The following is a 16,900-nucleotide window of genomic DNA, read 5'->3' as shown; positions in this document are numbered from 1 at the left end:
GAAGACCCAGGACACGCTGGAGGGACTATGTCTCTTGGCTGGCCTGGGAACACCTCGGCCTTCCCCCGGAGGAGCTGGAGGAAGTGTCTGGAGAGAGGGAAGTCTGGGCATCTTTGCTTAGACTGCTGCCCCCGCGACCCGGTCCCGGATAAGTGGAGGAAAATGGATGGATGGATGGATGGATAAGATACATTATGCTTATAGAACACTAGTGCAATGGGATGAGAGGGAATGAAACAGTGCACAATAAGAAGATAAGTTACATGAGTGAACAGTTCAATGGATGTAAATAGTGCAAAGATAAAGATAAATATAAAGTATCTGCATATGAACAGTGTGCAAATGAATAACAGAGCAGTATTCTGTGAGTAGAGTATGTGCAAATTAACAGATCACTTCAGTGTTACAGGTAACAGAAGTGCATTAGTCCCAGGAGGAGAGATGAGAAGGGATGAGGTGTGTGTAGTGGTATAGAAGAAGGCAGTGGGGGGGGTCAACAGGGGACAGAGTTCAGTAAGGAGACAGCTGTGGGGAAGAAGCTGTTCCTGAGTCTACTGATTTTGGTCCGGAGGCTCCTGAAGCGCCTCCCAGAGGGTAGGAGGACAAACAGTTTGTGAGCAGAGTGAGAGGACTATTTGAGAATGCCGCGAGCACGTCGGAGACAGCGTTCCCTGTGGACACCCTCGATGGCTGGAAGTGGAGTCCCTGTGATGCGTTGGGCAGTTTTCACCACCCGCTGCAGCGCCTTGAGGTCGGAGACAGAGCAGTTTCCACACCAGACTGTGATACAGCTGGTCAGGATGCTCTTGATGGCACAGTGGTAGAAGTTCACCAGGATGGCTGAAGACAAGTGGTGTCCTCAGGAAGAAGAGGTGCTGGTGAGCCTTCTTAACCAGGCTGCAGGTGTTGGTGGTCCAGGACAGATCCTTTGAGATGTGGGTCCCCAGGAATTTGAAGCTGGAGACACGTTCAACAACCATCCCGTTAATATGGATGGGGTCGTGTGTGCCTCCTTTCTCCCTCCTGTAGTCCACAATGAGCTCCTTGGTCTTGTCGGTCTTAAGGAGGTTATTGTCAGCGCACCACACAGCCAGGTGCTGTACCTCCTCCCTGTAGGCTGACTCATCGTTGTTGCTGATGAGGCCAATCTCCATGGTGTCGTCTGCAAACTTGATGATGGTGTAACAGCCATGTACAGGCCTGCAATTATGGGTTAAAAGGGAGAAGAGGAATGGGCTCAGCACACAGCCCTGTGGTATGCCGGTGTTGAGGATACTGAATGGTGGAGAAGCAGGTGTTGTCTGGCCTAACATGCTGTTGGTCAGAAAGTCCAGAATCCAGTTGCAGAGGGAGGTGCTGATGCCCAGGTCTCCAGGTTTGGTGGTTAACTTGGAGGGGATGACTATGTTAAATGCTGAGCTAAAGTCCATGAACACCATTCTTCATAAGTGTTGTTGTTGTCCAGGTGTCTGAGTACAGAGTGCAGTGCTATGGAGACTACATCCTCTGTGCTCCTATTTCTGCAGCAGGCAAATTGTTGGGGGTCCAGTGTAGCTGGGAGACAGGTCATCAGTTGTACCAGGACCAGGTGCTCGAAGCACTTGATGACAATGGTTGTGAGTGCTACAGGGTGGTAGTCATTCAGGCATGTCAGGGTGGAATGTTTCGGCACTAGTTGTCTCCTTGTTGTCATGGTCGAAGTGAGCATAGAAGTCATTTAGCTTGTTGAGGAAGGAGACATCTGTGGTTGTTGGGGTGGAGTTGCTGGGCTTGTAGTCACTGATGACCTGGATGAACTTGTATATGTATGTACGTAATTAGAAATAGACAGTTGTCTTGTTTTTTTGTTTTTTTACTTGTTATTCTGTTTCTTTTTTCTGTTTTATTTTGTGCACATCAGGGGCCATTGAGCTGGAGTCCAATTCCTTTTATTTTAACGTACTTGACAATAAAGCTTATGATTGATTGAAATGTTTACATACTTTCTATGTTCATCAAATTGCAGTGAAACTGCCATCATGTCTTTAGAGGTTTTAGAGGTTAAAATATGTTTAACCTTTGTGCTCTGTTTATGTTCAGTTTACACCACCTGTGTTCACAGGTGTCCTGCATCGGCATAATCTTTTGGCTTTGTAACTCAACATAATCAAAGAATTCTAATCTAAAACAATGTATTAATCAACTCTAATAATGATGTTTACATTTGACCTTTACCTTTGTTAGATTACATTACATAAGGGTTAAAACTATGTTATTGTATTTATTGGTTAGACGATTGGAAAAAAAAAATTTACACATGATGCAAGATTTTTCACAACTGCTGATGCCTCCTTTTGTGGCATTGTAGTCCATGATAATCTGTGGTTTGTGGCCACAGATTGTCCCATCCCTGTGCAGTGTACTCATCAAAAGAAAATTCTTGCCTTTCTTTGGCACATAGGACACCAGGGACGTGTCAGCTGTGTACACAAACTTGGAGGAATTTACAATTTTCAAGGAGAGCATAAAGATGTAAATGTTGGAAATACTTTTATGCAAAACTAATCAACAGATGTAAATTGCTGAACTATTCAGGATGGACTGACTGTTGTCACAATAAGAACATGCTTGGGTCACTGCAGTGTGCGGTCACTGAAAATGTGCTCAGATATATGTTCATCACACAAAATGAGCCAAGGACATTGAGTTTGAGCCTGAAAAAATAATTTCTTGTATGTTTTTTCTTTAGATAAAAAGTGAAAACGGGTGTACTGCACCCGAACAGGGCACAAGGGTTTGAAATGTTGAGCTTAGTCACATAAACTCACCATATAAATGTAATGTTAAAGAAATGTTCAACAATAGCTCTATTATTATTTTCAAAAAGACTCTCAATATTAAGTTGGGGCATATACGAGGGACACAGGCCTAAATACCCAGTACCATGGATAACACAGAAGGGAAAGTGACAGCAACTCAATTTAATAGTGTGTTTAAAAGCTAAGTGCACATTCCACGGTAACAAGGCAGCCCACCCTGTGTACATGTTACACGGCCTGTTCTGCTCCTCCCCCGTCCTGGCTTTAGTCAGCCTGCTGGCACAATATGTGAAAGCCAATCTGAGACCTAACCTAGGGCTGAGCCAGAATGTTATCTTAAACTGGACACCACCATGGCACTGCTACCGAACACTTCCAGTGAACTCAGCGGGGATCCACCCGTTCATCCGTGAAAATAACACTTCTCTCGTTCAAATCGATCTCCAGACATTCTGTTTTCGTGCTGCCTGTCGATCCTCAGATGTCGCTCCCAGTTGTGCTGCCGGGGTCTTGTTGTCCGGTTACCGGGTCTTCCCAGCTCCCAGAGCCATCTTACAGAAACAGACCCCGTGGCTTGCCCGCTTCTTCTGCGGTGTCTCGCGGCTGCTGCTGCCCGGGCGGCCGCTGCTGTCGCTGGGTTTGTTGCAGCTGCTGCTCGGCGGCTCCATGGTGGCGCTGTCCTTTGGAGCTCTGTCCCTCAGCAACTCAGCCCTCATCCGAAACTCCTGTCCTTTCTGGGCAGGTTCCTCGGTAAGTTAGCCCCAGGCTTCGTGTGTCATGACATTTCAGAGGTTCCTATCATATTTAATGACATGAAATAACTTTACCCTTGCTCAGTTCACATTGTAGATGGGCCCACAAAGGCGTTACATCGGGATTTAGTCTTCAAACGGATATAACAGACAAAAATGCTGTAACGTTACATCACAAAGCTTCCGAGTTGGAGCCATAACACCTGTGTAAGGACTGTTTTCCATTGATACGGTATCTGTCCGTCATACCTGTCCTTACACGGACAGAGCAGGTGTGCTAGTTGGACGTGCACACCCTTAATGTGAGCAGGTCCCTGTTCTAGAAGAACAATCCCACAAAACAAGACTCTTTTCAGTTTTGATACCGTTTCTAGATAACTCTGTAGCCTGCAGAGCTGCAGCATTTCAACCTTTAATTAGGATTAAAGGTTGAAATGCTGCTTCGTTTCAGAGGTCACAATTTAGAAACTTTAAGACTTGCAGGTGGACTTGTATGAAGACAGCTTGTTTTGACATCTGAGACATAGCCTATATCATTAATTTATGGCTAGCATTTTGATTTTGTATCCAGTCTCCCTGCAAAGCTATAGTCTAAACGCATCCTGGACACAGAAGTAAAGACGGCAAGCAAAGCTCACTTTGAACACTTTGTGTTAACTGGCTGAAAGTCACAGACACCTTTTGCAACTGGGACCCTTCACACTTCACATTTCATATTTACATCACTCTAGGTTTTCACTATAATTTTTTTTACCTTCTGTGGAAATTCAGTACTGTTCAATGTAGTTTTATTTGTATAGCACCAAATCACAACAAAAGTCATCTCAGGACGCTTTACAAAGTAAGGCCTAGACCTTACTGTTATTATTATAGAGGAAAAACCCAACAAATCCCCCTTGTGCAAGCACTTGATGACAGTGGGGAGGAAAAACGCCCTGCTCTGGCTCTGGAATAGACTGGATCTTCAAAAATAAAATCTTTTAGATTCCACACATAAATGTATTCCAATGTATCATCTGTATTGATGGAGTTTCATTTATTTAGCTCTTTACCAACATCTTCCTTTTATTGCTTCCTTAAAAAGTTGCGTCCTTGAACTTTCCCCCACTTTTCTAAATATTCAGATTTCTTTGACATGCTCCTTCATGCAAACTATGCCAGCCAAGCTATTTATTAACAATTTTTAACAGTTATTTCCACCTTTAGCCACAGTTCAGTTAGGCTTAAGCTTTTCCACCAGGCAGCAATGCTGTTTAGCTCAAGCTGTCTCCCACTATAGTTTCTTCAGGAATTGCATTTTCTAGTTAGAAACTGTTAGTGTGCAGCAATAAGTAACAGTGGAGGAGTTAAAAAGCTGAATGTGAGTACTGGTTCAATTCCATCACGGTTTGAAAAACTAAAAAGCAGACTTGTTATTCCACATAAAATGTGAGCTGTGGTTCTTCACAATAATAAAAAGCAATAAATTATTAAATTTCAGTGTTTGTGTTACTGATGCTGTTTTTGTGAAATGTTACTTGGAGCTTTCTATTACATTGTGATAGATACTTTGTGTGTGTGTGTGTGTGTGTGTATCTGTTTTGTATAGTTCCACATGAGCAGCACCTAAACATTATTCTTCTCCATATGTTTCCAGGTGATTCTATCAGGCATTGTAGGCCTCACCACATGGAGACGGCCCATGCTTCTACTGGTAAGGGACATGGTTTTAGTTTCTTTTATATAGCGGTGATTATAATGTTGTGTTGCTGATAAAGCCAAAAACATAAGGAACAAAACTGGATTTTACCTAGTCATGGGTGTCCAGCCAGTTCTATAGAGAGCCAGCAGTCTGGAGGGTTCCAGGTTTCCATTCTGATGACCAGTACTCCTTCATATAGAAGGGGAATCAGCAGTGAAATCTCTTCCTGACATGGCCACTTAAACAGAAAATATGCAGAATGGCAAACAGTGGTTGAGCAGCTACTTTGTCAGAAATACAGCAGAAGAGCAGCTGCTGTATCTGTTACCGTGTAGCCAAACAAACTCAAGTTGTTATAACGAAGTCAGTTAATAATAGTTACAACCTCCATCTGATGATATGATGTAAACACAGCCAGTAGTTTTCCACAGTAATCAGATTGCTGTGCAGTCAGAGGCGTGTCACCTGTAGCTCACTAGATCTACCTGCAGTGTTTCTTTACTCGACTCAAGTGCAGAAAACACACCGTGTACATAATTTCTGACTAAAATCCTTTCTTGCAAAATGTCTTCTTACAGACATTTTGATGAATGATCATGGTCAGTGACAAATGTTTCCCGAGTAAGAGTAACACTGGATTACAAGCTGTTTCGTTTCCTGTGAATACCTCATTTGTATGAGGGTACTGTAATTTGAATCCAGTGTGAGAATGGCAGACTCCACCAGAAAAAAACTAATTAGTTTATACAGCATGCCAACTACCACATCTTAAGTGTTTATACAGTAGCTGTTCCAAACAGCAACACTTGAATGTATCACACTAAAATGGAGTGCACTTTCAGACAGTGTCTCCTTGAGGACATTCATAGTGTTGCACTCAGTTGATCACATGATAAGTGGCATTTAGTTGAATGAAGAATTAGAGAAGTTTGAAATGTACTTTCTCACATCCACACATCTGGGCAATTACACGACAATGATGGGATTGTCTGATTGCCCGTTTCAGAAAGTTACAGAAGTTGTTAGACACCTGAAATCTGGGACTGGGTGTCTAAAAGATGTGTGTGGTCTGGATTTCTTCTTTGAGGAAAAGTCATGGAAGAATGGGTACATTTTATTGCAGAAGAAATACAATCAGGTCTAAGCTGTGTGTCCTCTAGCATTTCTGTTGAAGCCACGATGCAAAAACCAGCAAAAAAGTCAGCATAATGTATTAAACTTTATACATATATTTGATACTCTTGTGATTTAAAAAAAAATTGTCTTGATTGTTCCTCTGTTAGGGTTTTGGATTTGCTTCCTGTTTGGTACTTTTATTTTGAAAGGGTTTCCTGCTTTTTATCATCTTACCTGCCTCAGCTTTACACCGCTCTTTGATGACCACTTATTTCCTTCACCTGCTGGTTGTTGTTGCCTAGTCTCAAGCCTTTATATTCTCCTCACTTCCCTCCGTTAGATGCTGGTTCATCTGTTCACCACACTCTGCTTGTTCCTGTGGCTCTGTAAATGACTCTTGTTTTGTTTGCTGCTTAGAAAATCCTGGACTCTTTTCCCTTACCTCATCTATGGGCTTTGGACTTGCATCCCATCTTGGATTTTTGGTTTGTTCCTTGGGTTTTTTTTAAGTGTAGTTGTGTATGTTTTTAGTTCTTCATATTGTTCCTTGGCTATACTATTTAAACACACATGCCCACATGAAGATCTTGTATAAATTCAAATGCTACTGTTGAATTAAGTTGCTGGGAGCTTAATACAGTGTGCAGACGTTTCCCCACTTTTTTTTGCTTTCAAGTTGCTGTTGATCCAGCACCTGCATACGTTTTTGGATGTATAGCCTATGTTCTTTGAAGTCAGGGTGCAATGAGAGACCTTACTGCTATCAGGCCCATGTTGTTGGCCGATGGTTGTGTATGATCCCTAAGACACACCTGGAGGTGTGAGAGACTGGTTCAGCTATGAAGCTCCACAGACTCAGCAGTAGAGCAGGATGTTGGAACAGGAATTTGTTCTGTCTTGCTCAAAGAAGGTCAGTAGTTATGTCACCATCAGTGAGTTTCTTCCACTTCTCTGCTGGTATTTTGGACCACTCTTCTTTTGGCAACTGCTCCAAGTCTCTCAGATTTGTTTATCCCAGCTGCTGTTCTGAGATCTCTCCACAGGTCCACCATGGGATTTAGATCTGGAGTCATTGCTGGCCACCTCAGAACTTTCCAGCGCATTGTCTGAAACCATTTCTGGTGCTTTATTTGAAGTCTGCTTTGGGTCATTGTCCTGCTGTGTAAGACCCAGGACCTCTAACCCAACTTTCTGACACCGGCCCTACATTGCACCCCAGAATTTGTTGGTAGTCTTCAGATTTCATAATACCATACACACAGTCAAGACATCCACTGTCTGAAGCAGCAAAGCAACCCCAAAACATCAGTGAACTTCCACCGTGCTTGACCTTAGGGACCGCATTCTTTTCTTTGAAGGCCTCATTTCATTTGCTGAAAACAGTAGAACGATGTGCTCGATCAAAAAGCTTTATTTTAGTCTCATCTGTCCACAGGACATTCTCCCAGAAGGACTGTGGCTTCCTCAGGTAAGTTTAGGCAAACTCCAATCTGACTGTTATGTTTCTTTGTCAGCAGTGGGGTCCCCCTAGGCTTCCTACCTTATTATTCCATATTATTCAGATGGCGACTGATAGTGAGCTGACACTGCATCCTGGTCCTACAGGTCAGCTTGAATCTGTTTGGAAGTAGATCAGGGTTCTTTATTCACCATTGTCTATTTTTCTCTTTCGTCCAGGGAGGTTGGCTATGGTGCCATGGGCTGCAAACGTCTTGCCAATGTTGGCACAGTGGACACAGGAACAGCCAGATCTCTGGAGATGGACTTGGAGCCTTGAGACTGTCCAGGCTTTTCCACTATTGTGGTTCTCAAATCCTCAGCCAGTTCTTTGCTCTTCTTTCTATTCTCCATGCTCAGTGTGGTCCACATGACACAAAGGTTGAGACAGCTTTTCAAACAAACAAAGAGTCAGGCAGGTAATCAGTTGCAAGCAGGCAGAGAACAGGTCCAGAAAACAGGCAACAGGTTCCAGGTAGGTCCTGGAAAACAGATCACTGGAATAGCTGGATAGAACTGCAAAAAGTCAGGTGAATATCTAGCACTGAGGAGCAGAGGGACACAACTTGTATAGGCTGCATAATGAGGCACTGGTGAGACAAATCAGCTGCTGTTGTGTCAAAAGTGGACAGCACAACGAACTGCAACGTATTAATTAATTTGAATTTCTCCTCCATAGATAGGTAAACAACGGTATATGTACCGATGAAAAGAGATGCGTAACACTCTAAACAAAGCGGGTAATTGAGAAACCCCATATTTTAACTGGCATAATGCAGACATGACATAGTAACTTCTCCAACCTTACAACAATTCTCTCTAATGTTCCGGAAACAAGGCATTAACAGACTTTTTTTTTTTTTTTAACCTACTGTTAAGTCCCACTAAATGGTCGAAACATCACTCCCTTTCAAGTAGCTGCAAGGTTGGTAAATCCAACCAGTGGTCACTGTGTCTTCCCCCACATACAGTCACAAAGTAGTGAAATTAATTCCAACAGGTAGCATAGCACCAACAATAACATCATGGATCTTTAATCTACTCGTTAACACATCACATGCAGCAGACACACTGGCCTCAAGCAGTCAAAACAAGCTGGTACTGTGCTCTGGGGGAATCCAGCGTTGAGCTGATCATTCACCATCGCCGGGGGTTACACAGGCCGGCTGCTTGTAGGTTAGACCCGGTCAGGTAACACGGCTAGTCCCTGTATATTCCCAGACATGCAATAACCTCAGGCCCTGTATGTTTCTCCACATTCTCTGGTCACAGTACAGGCAGTGGGAGGTAAAATACAGAGTGGGTGAAAAGTAACTAGGCATTAAAAATTGGCTATATAACTTGTAGCATCACTGGAGTCATGATGAAAACAGTCTCTAAATAGACAATAGTAAATAGGATTTCATATGAAATGATTCATATGAATCAAATTCAACGATTGATGATGAATTAATCATATAACATTTTGCCAATATGGTGGGGGCGCAACAGCCTGGAGATTATGCCCATTCAAGGAGATCCTTAAACTATCACATAATACATAATTTTGTTAGGAAAAAGAGACTCGTGAGCAAGAGTTTGTGAGACGTGTATAATCAGAGTTGCTTCTGTATAGAAATACTAGGGCATACATACACCTCATTTTTTGAGCTTTAGGTCATGTCTAAGATGGTAATTCACTGTTGTATCATTGTAGATAGAAGTTGTCTTCTCCTGGCCATGTTCAGCCTTTTTCCCGTATAGGGGTCGCCACAGCGAATCGTCACACTGACGACTTGCATGCTGACATTTGGCACGTGTTTTACGCCGGATGCCCTTCCTGACGCAATCCTGATTCGAACCCGGGGCACAGCGGCAAGAGCACTGTGCCTTAACCACTAGCCTACCAGGGACGGCTTTGTTGTATCATTGTAGATAAATCAAAAAAAAAAGGAAAAGCATGCCGCAGGCTCTTTAAAATCATGATAATGCTCCTTCTTCTTTCTAACGATACTTCTTCTTTGTCATCCAAGCATCTCCAAATCCAAGCTGCTATTTCAATTCACATTCTAGAGCCAGTGTGTGGGTTGCCTGTTCTGGACGACTGTAAAAAACATGGCTGTCTCCGTGATAGCTACAGTATAAAAGGCTCATTCAAAGCTAAATAAAATGCAACAATTCTTATTTTCTGGTGATTACATATTAATGAAAATTTTGCATACTATAGTTCATTTCTGCTAATAAAGCCTTCTAGAGCTTACACAGCAGCACAGCAGTGCGGTAGTTAGCGCTGTGGCCTGACAGGGACCTTGCTGTGTCAGAGTTTACATGTTCTCCCCTGTGCCTGCGTGGGTTCTCTCTGGGTACTCCAGCTTCCTCCCATAGCCCAAAGATATGCATCTTAGGTTGACTAAATTTCCCCTAGGACAGGGTGTGAGTGTGAGTGGTTGTCTAAGTGTCAGCCCTCTTGACCATTGTCAGTTGGAGCCAATCCCAGCTGACATTGGCCGACCCATGACCTTATTCAAGAATGAGCGGTATAGATAATGGATGGATGGATGAATTGTTAGGCAGCCCAAAAGTAAAAATGCTGTCTGTATCATGTAAACATATTGACAAAGAAAGGGAGAGGATGGAGTAAAAGGGAGTAGGAATCAGCACACATTTCATAACAGGTGCTCTACTGAATGTTATGTCACTGAAGTAAATTATAGTACTGCTGGGCTATAGTTAGTTATTGTTGCATTACATGAAATAAAATGAATGCCAAGTATGTTGCATAGTAGTTATTTTAAGGAGAGTCTGTTCATTCTGAATTGAATGAATATACTGCAACAATATATAGATGCTGTTGTCAGAAAGTTCAAAAGATGTTGGGTTCATTCAAGTTCATTATGAGGTGGTGAGAAACGTAGCCTTACGCTCAGCAATTTCACTGCTGGTGTGATGTACTTTTATAATGAAAGAAACACATTTCATATACATTTTAAATTCTTGGTTTGTTGCATTCCTTATTGGTAGCTTATAAATGTACAGTAGATGTTGTGTATTTTTGTAAGTTTGGGTTCCAGAGAAAGATCTTTTTGGGGGTTTTGGGCTGAAAAAGTTTGGGAACCCAAAGTCTAATCCAGTGTCACCTCATTTGTGTTTGTGTTTGCATATGGCCCACGCAACATTACTATGTAACTGTTGTGTCACTCTCCATTTGATTATATCACATTTACATTTTTTTTTAACCAAGTAATTCAACAGAGTTAGACATGTGCTCACACCACAATAATTCATCTTCCCTTCCTTCTTTCATCCACCCCTCCCCCATCCCTCCATCTCCAGGTCAATGTGTTTGTCCTGCTGTCTGTGGTGTGTGTGCTCCTTAATCTGGCTGGATTCATCCTGTGCTGCCAGGGAGCCCAGCTGGTTTCCAGTATGACCAGCTGCAAACTGGTGAGGCTGCTACCTGTTTGTGTCTGTCTGAGTTTGGCCTCATCATTTGTAGATTATCTGTTTTCAGTATCCTTCAGTCTCCCTGCTTCCCTCTGTTCCTCCTGTGGGAAGTGAACAGGAAAGGACATCATGCTTATTAATTTGTATGTATTCCAAGTTGAACCAGTTTACTGGGGAAGATGGTAAATCAAATTGTTCTTTATCATTTAATTGCTTTAGGTAGAAAAGAGAAAAGCGGGGTACCAAAAATCGGGAGTACACTATCTTTGTGTGGATTTGCCTGTCTTGAGGGGAGCAAATGTTAAATCACTGAATTTTATGAAAAAGAAGTGGTTTAAGGTTAGACTTGAGATTGGGTTTGGTTAAGGTTAGGTGTAGTGCCTACAAGTCCAAAACAGACATTTTGAAGAGATGTTTTATCCTGAGAAATATTCATAAGTGGGGGAGGTGACAGTGCGGTGGGTGGAGCAGTCATCTCCCAACCAGAAGGTTGAAGTTTCGAATCTCGGTGCCTCCAGTCCACATATCGAAGTGTCTTTGGGCAAGACACTGAACCAATAAAGGTGATTATCCTATTGTTCTATTATCCTAAGTAATAAACTAACTTTACTTTATTTCTGCACTGGAATCTGGATAGACCACCATAGAAATTTGCTAAATACTCACAGTCTCTTTTGGATAAGAAAATGCTCTTAGATTTAAAAATGTGAAATTGTGTTAACCCAAGGTGGTGTAAAATATCTACACGGAAATTAGAAATGTTTAGTTAAACTGATAAATGATCCCAAACCTGAAGTTACAAGTGATACAGAAGTCTGGTGAAGACTGGTGATTCTGCCTGTTTTTTAAGATGCTTGATAAATTAACCACTACCAGAGACTTTATGTTAATCTTGACAGTCTAACCTCCTCAAAAGATTACTTAAGAAATTGTATTTTTAATTTCTTTATTTTAATGATTGTGTGCTTGCTTTTGTCTTTAATCCAAAATGAACTTTCCTTCCAACCATATGAATTTACTTTCTTACTTTGTGTGGATGCCTAGACTGTCACTTCTGTGTTTAAGATTGATGTTCACATACTTTGCTCATATGTGTGATTTATGCTTCATACCAGCCATGGTGGAAAAAAGTATGACTCACATACTAAGACATACTAATTCATAAAATGAGCTTAAAAGATTAATCTCTCAATCAATTATAGTACGCTCCTACAGAGCCAACCAGAAACCATTCCATAGACACAGAGTCCCAGTCAGTCGGAGGACTCCAACCTCTGGACTTCTGAACCAATCAGACGAAGTCTTTAGTCAAGCTGAATTTCAATTCAGTTCAATTCAGTTTTGTATAGCACCAAATCACAACAAAAGTCATCTCAATAAACTTTATAAAGTAAGGCCTCCCATTCTACTTCTGTAGACTCTAGGAACCACAAGTAGACCTGCACCCTGAGAGCGAAGTTCTCCCTTGGGACGTTAAGGCACTATGAGGTCTTTAAGATATGATGGAGCCTTGTCATTAAGGGCTTTGTATGTTAGGAGAAGGATTTTAAATTCTATTCTGAATTTTACAGGGAGCCAGTGGAGAGAAGCTAATATGGGAGAGCTATGATCTCTCTTGCTAGTTCCTGTCAGTACTCTGGGTGCAGCATTTTGGATTAACTGGAGGCTTTTATGGAACTATTGGGACATCCTGATAGTAAAGAGTTACAGTAGTCCAGCCTGGAAGTAACAAATGCATGGACCAGTTTTTCAGCATCCCTTTGAGACAGGATGCTCCTGATTTTAGCTATATTGTGCACAGATGAAAGAAGGCAGTTCTAGAGACTTGGTTTACGTGTGATTTAAAAGACATAGCCTGGTCAATGGAAATTTATGTTGTTTCCTGATAATATTGCCTAAAGGGAAATGAATGAATGACTATGTAACCCCTCCTTGAGACACCATCAGAACAATCCTGTGATGATCAGTTTAATTTAAACACGGTTTTCCTTCGAGACATTGTAAACGCCAGAAACACAGAAGGATCCTGGTGAAGCTAGCATCCTAGAGAAATCACCGGCCAATTGAGAAGCAGCTCCCCCTGAGAGTGAGCCAGCCCAATCCAGTGATGACAGATTATCACAAGTCTCCAGTTTAGGACCATCTTGGAACTTCTGACCCATCTCAACTCTGGCCTAAAGAGGGTCCAAATTCAGTGCTTCTCTTCTCCTGGCCATGTGAGCCCTGCCAACAGCTAAGTACACCCGATAGACTGAGCTCATGAAAACCATAGTTATTACCAAACTAAAGTCTCTAACCTATCGAAATTGAGTTAATTTTTCTCTACGGATTCGGGACTAAACCCCAGAATTTAGATTTAGCTCAATGTTAGACCATTGTAACTCATTCTCCACCATTGCTAACCAGAGACCAGTGGTTCCTCCAGCCATCTACTGAACACATCTTGTTCTAACTGTACCATTTGAATTGCGTCTCTCACCCCAATCATTTGTCCTGTGTACATATTGTAAATAAAAAAAAATTAGCTTGTAACTGGCTTCATTATGTCATCTTTGGGGTCTCTTCTATTTTCAGTAAATTGGTCAATGAACTGGTAGAGTTCACTGCTTTCAGATGAGACTGAATTAATTACTCTTGTTAACCACTTAATTGACAGTGTGATGTCACTCAAAACTATCTGTTGCCCTAATCTAATGAGGTATTGAAATATTAAAATATTAATGTCCAGGTTCATAAAGTGTAGTAAGATCCACTACATAGGGTAAGTCTCCAGGAAATTAATGTCTATGTCATGACCCGTAAGTTACAAAAACAAGGATGTGTGGGTGTGTATGTCAGTATTTCATCATGTCCTAAAAAGATCCTGATCAGTTGTAAAAACATTGTTGTCAGTCACATCCCACATAAAGTCAGCAGCAACAGGAAATCACCACTCTCTGTGTGTTTAAAATTAAATCAATTAAAATAAACAAGAATCACAAAATTCTGAAATAATCCACCAAATGTCTGAAACTATCATGGAATCTTATTTCCATCTGCTTCTTTTCACACTAACATATTTGACTGGAGCTAATTTTCATTTCATTACATTCATTTATTTATTTTTAGCATGAAATCATATATTCTGCTGGACTAACAGGGAATGGAATATTGTGGGGAAAATTCTGTGCCTTTGAATAAATGTTGATCAGCCACAAGGAAGATTGTAGTGGAGAAAAGAAAGATGCCATAAATACTGCTGTAGCCTCACAGCTATAAGGTTCTGGGATTGAACCCCAGCTGACCTGGTAACTTTCTGTGCAAAGTTTGCATGTTCTCCCTCTTCCTGCATGGGTTTTCTCCGGGTACTCTGGCTTCCTCCCACAGTCTGAAGATGTGCATCTTAGGTTGACTGGTGACACTAATTTGCCTGCAGGAGTGAATGTGGGTGTGTGTGGTTGTCCGTTTCTGAGTGTCAGACCTGTGATAGACTGGTGACCTGTCCAGGGTGGACCCTGCCTCTCGTCCAGTGTCATTTGTGATTTGCTCCAGCCTGGAATACCTTGATACAACCCACTCTTGACTGTACCAATTCATGCAAGAGGAAAAATATAAATTCACAGATCATAAGAGAGCTGTTAAAGGAATCTGGTATGGTAGATATGTGGAAGGACTTTCACCTATTACTCTCCTTGACATGCAGAATATTCCAGGTTAGGAATAATGAAAGCAAAATAGGTGTTAGAAATGTTTCTGATCATTCAGGAGTGCATCTTACACTGCACTTGGAAAATAAAAAGAAAGATACAGCATTGAGACTTAATATCAGCATGCTTAATGATGGAGGCTTCAAAGAATACATAAAGACAGAACTTAAAGAATATCTGGAAAACAATGACAACTTACTGTGGGGATGCCTAAAAGGCAGTAATAAGAAGTAAACTTATAGCCTGTGCTGCTCATAGGAAAAAAGAAGAACAGACTTGTACTGAAATTACAGTCAAAAATGAAAAGTCTAGAAACTCAACACTCAAATCATAAAGATCCCTAGATGTTAGCTAAATTAAAAAGTGTCCAGAAAGAAATAAATACCATCTGTGAAAGACAAAATGATGAAAAAATAGGTTTCTTAGACAACAGTATTATGAAACTAGTCCCAAAGCTACGAAGATGTTATTTTAGAGAATATGCCAACAACAGGCTAAGAAGACCATTTATAAAATAAGAAATGCAAGAAATGGTAAGATGTGTCATAAACTGGAAAATATTCAACAATCTTTTGAGATTTACTATAAGGACCTATATGCCCAACTGATCAAACTTGTCTCCTTACTAAATGATAAATTCCCGCAGTCTCTGGATTGTCCCTTAGTAGAAGAAAATCAAAATGGAAGGTTGACAATCGAGATAACTGCCAAAGAATTAGATAAAGCCATCTCCTGACTGAAGGCAAACCAAACACCTGGGTCAGATGGTTTCAGTGCAGAATAGTTCTTTAACAACACCCTTAAGGAGGGACAAACAGCTCATTCATGGAATGAGGAAATTATATCAAAAATCCCTATAGGAGACAAAGACAAGGAGGAGTGCGGCTCATAGACCCATATCGGTTTTAACACAGACTATCAACTATTTTCTTCAGTAATTGCCAAAAGGATTGGAGAGACTATTTCTGAACTAATTGACCTGGATCAAACAGGGTTTGTCAAGGAGAGGCAAACACAGGTGATCTTAACATGTAATTGACCATATGAATAGAGAAATGATCAGCGCCACACTTCTCAGCCTTGACGCAGAAAAGGCATTCGACTTGGTTGGATGGGGATCCACAATAGTGGAAAAGCATGAAAAATCTCAAGGCTACAAGACCATCTCCAGAGATCTGGCTGTTCCTGTGTCCACTGTGCACAACTTATAATTTGACAATTGTCAAGTTTGACATTGGTCTTGACATTGGGTGTGGTCAAGATGGCGCCGTTGTGAGGACGCCTGTTTCAGTAGCTCCCGTGTGTTTGTTGTTTTCGGTGTTTGTGTGTTGTTGTTGTTTTTGGCGTTTAGTAAGGTATGACCTCGGTCTCGCCTGTTTTTTGTTTTGTTTTTGTTTTTTCGTTTTCTTTGCTTCTTTTCTCTTCCTCCTCTGCAATGGAGGGCGACGGTCGTCGAGGCAGGCCTCTTGCTTACTCGCGTGATCAGCTATTGGCGCTGAGTAAGCCTGTACTGCCGCCGGGAGATCGGTACATAATTCCGAAGGAGTTGTTGAGAAGACGTCGGGGATGTAGAGCCGGAGTTAAAGTGAAGGCTAAGAGAAGGAGACACAAGCCCGCTGTTCCTGGGATTATAATGGGGAATGTTCGATCTTTGGCTAATAAAATGGATGAGTTAGCCGCACTGGTCAAGACTCAGAGGGTGTTTCGTGAGTGCAGCTTATTGAGTTTTACGGAGACATGGCTGCATTCGGACATCCCAGAAGATAACATTTCGGTTCCTGGTTTTGTGACAGTGCGGGCGGACAGGAACGTGATTGACAGTGGTAAGAAGAAGGGAGGAGGGATTGTACTATTTGTGAATGATCGTTGGTGTAATCCCGCTCATATCCATGTCAAGGATCGGTTATGTAGTCCGAATGTGGAACTACTAGTAGTCGGGCTTCGTCC

General features: G+C 41.7%; 1 protein-coding gene across 1 annotated transcript in view; it reads left to right on the top strand.

The window, feature by feature from the left end:
* Positions 1–3,279: 3,279 nt before the first annotated feature.
* Positions 3,280–16,900, top strand: part of fam189a2 (family with sequence similarity 189 member A2) — a 46,104-nt gene continuing 32,483 nt past the window's right edge. The window contains 4 exon segments of the mRNA XM_020599137.1: positions 3,280–3,400; positions 3,403–3,548; positions 5,187–5,243; positions 11,157–11,267. Of these exon segments, the coding sequence (XP_020454793.1) occupies positions 3,280–3,400; positions 3,403–3,548; positions 5,187–5,243; positions 11,157–11,267 (435 nt within the window).

This window comes from Monopterus albus, unplaced genomic scaffold (genome assembly GCF_001952655.1).
Source record: "Monopterus albus unplaced genomic scaffold, M_albus_1.0 scaffold40.1, whole genome shotgun sequence".
NCBI classification, from domain to species: Eukaryota; Metazoa; Chordata; class Actinopteri; order Synbranchiformes; family Synbranchidae; genus Monopterus; species Monopterus albus.
Note: the sequence above shows the minus strand (reverse complement) of the source record. Positions and strands in the feature narration are given on the sequence as shown.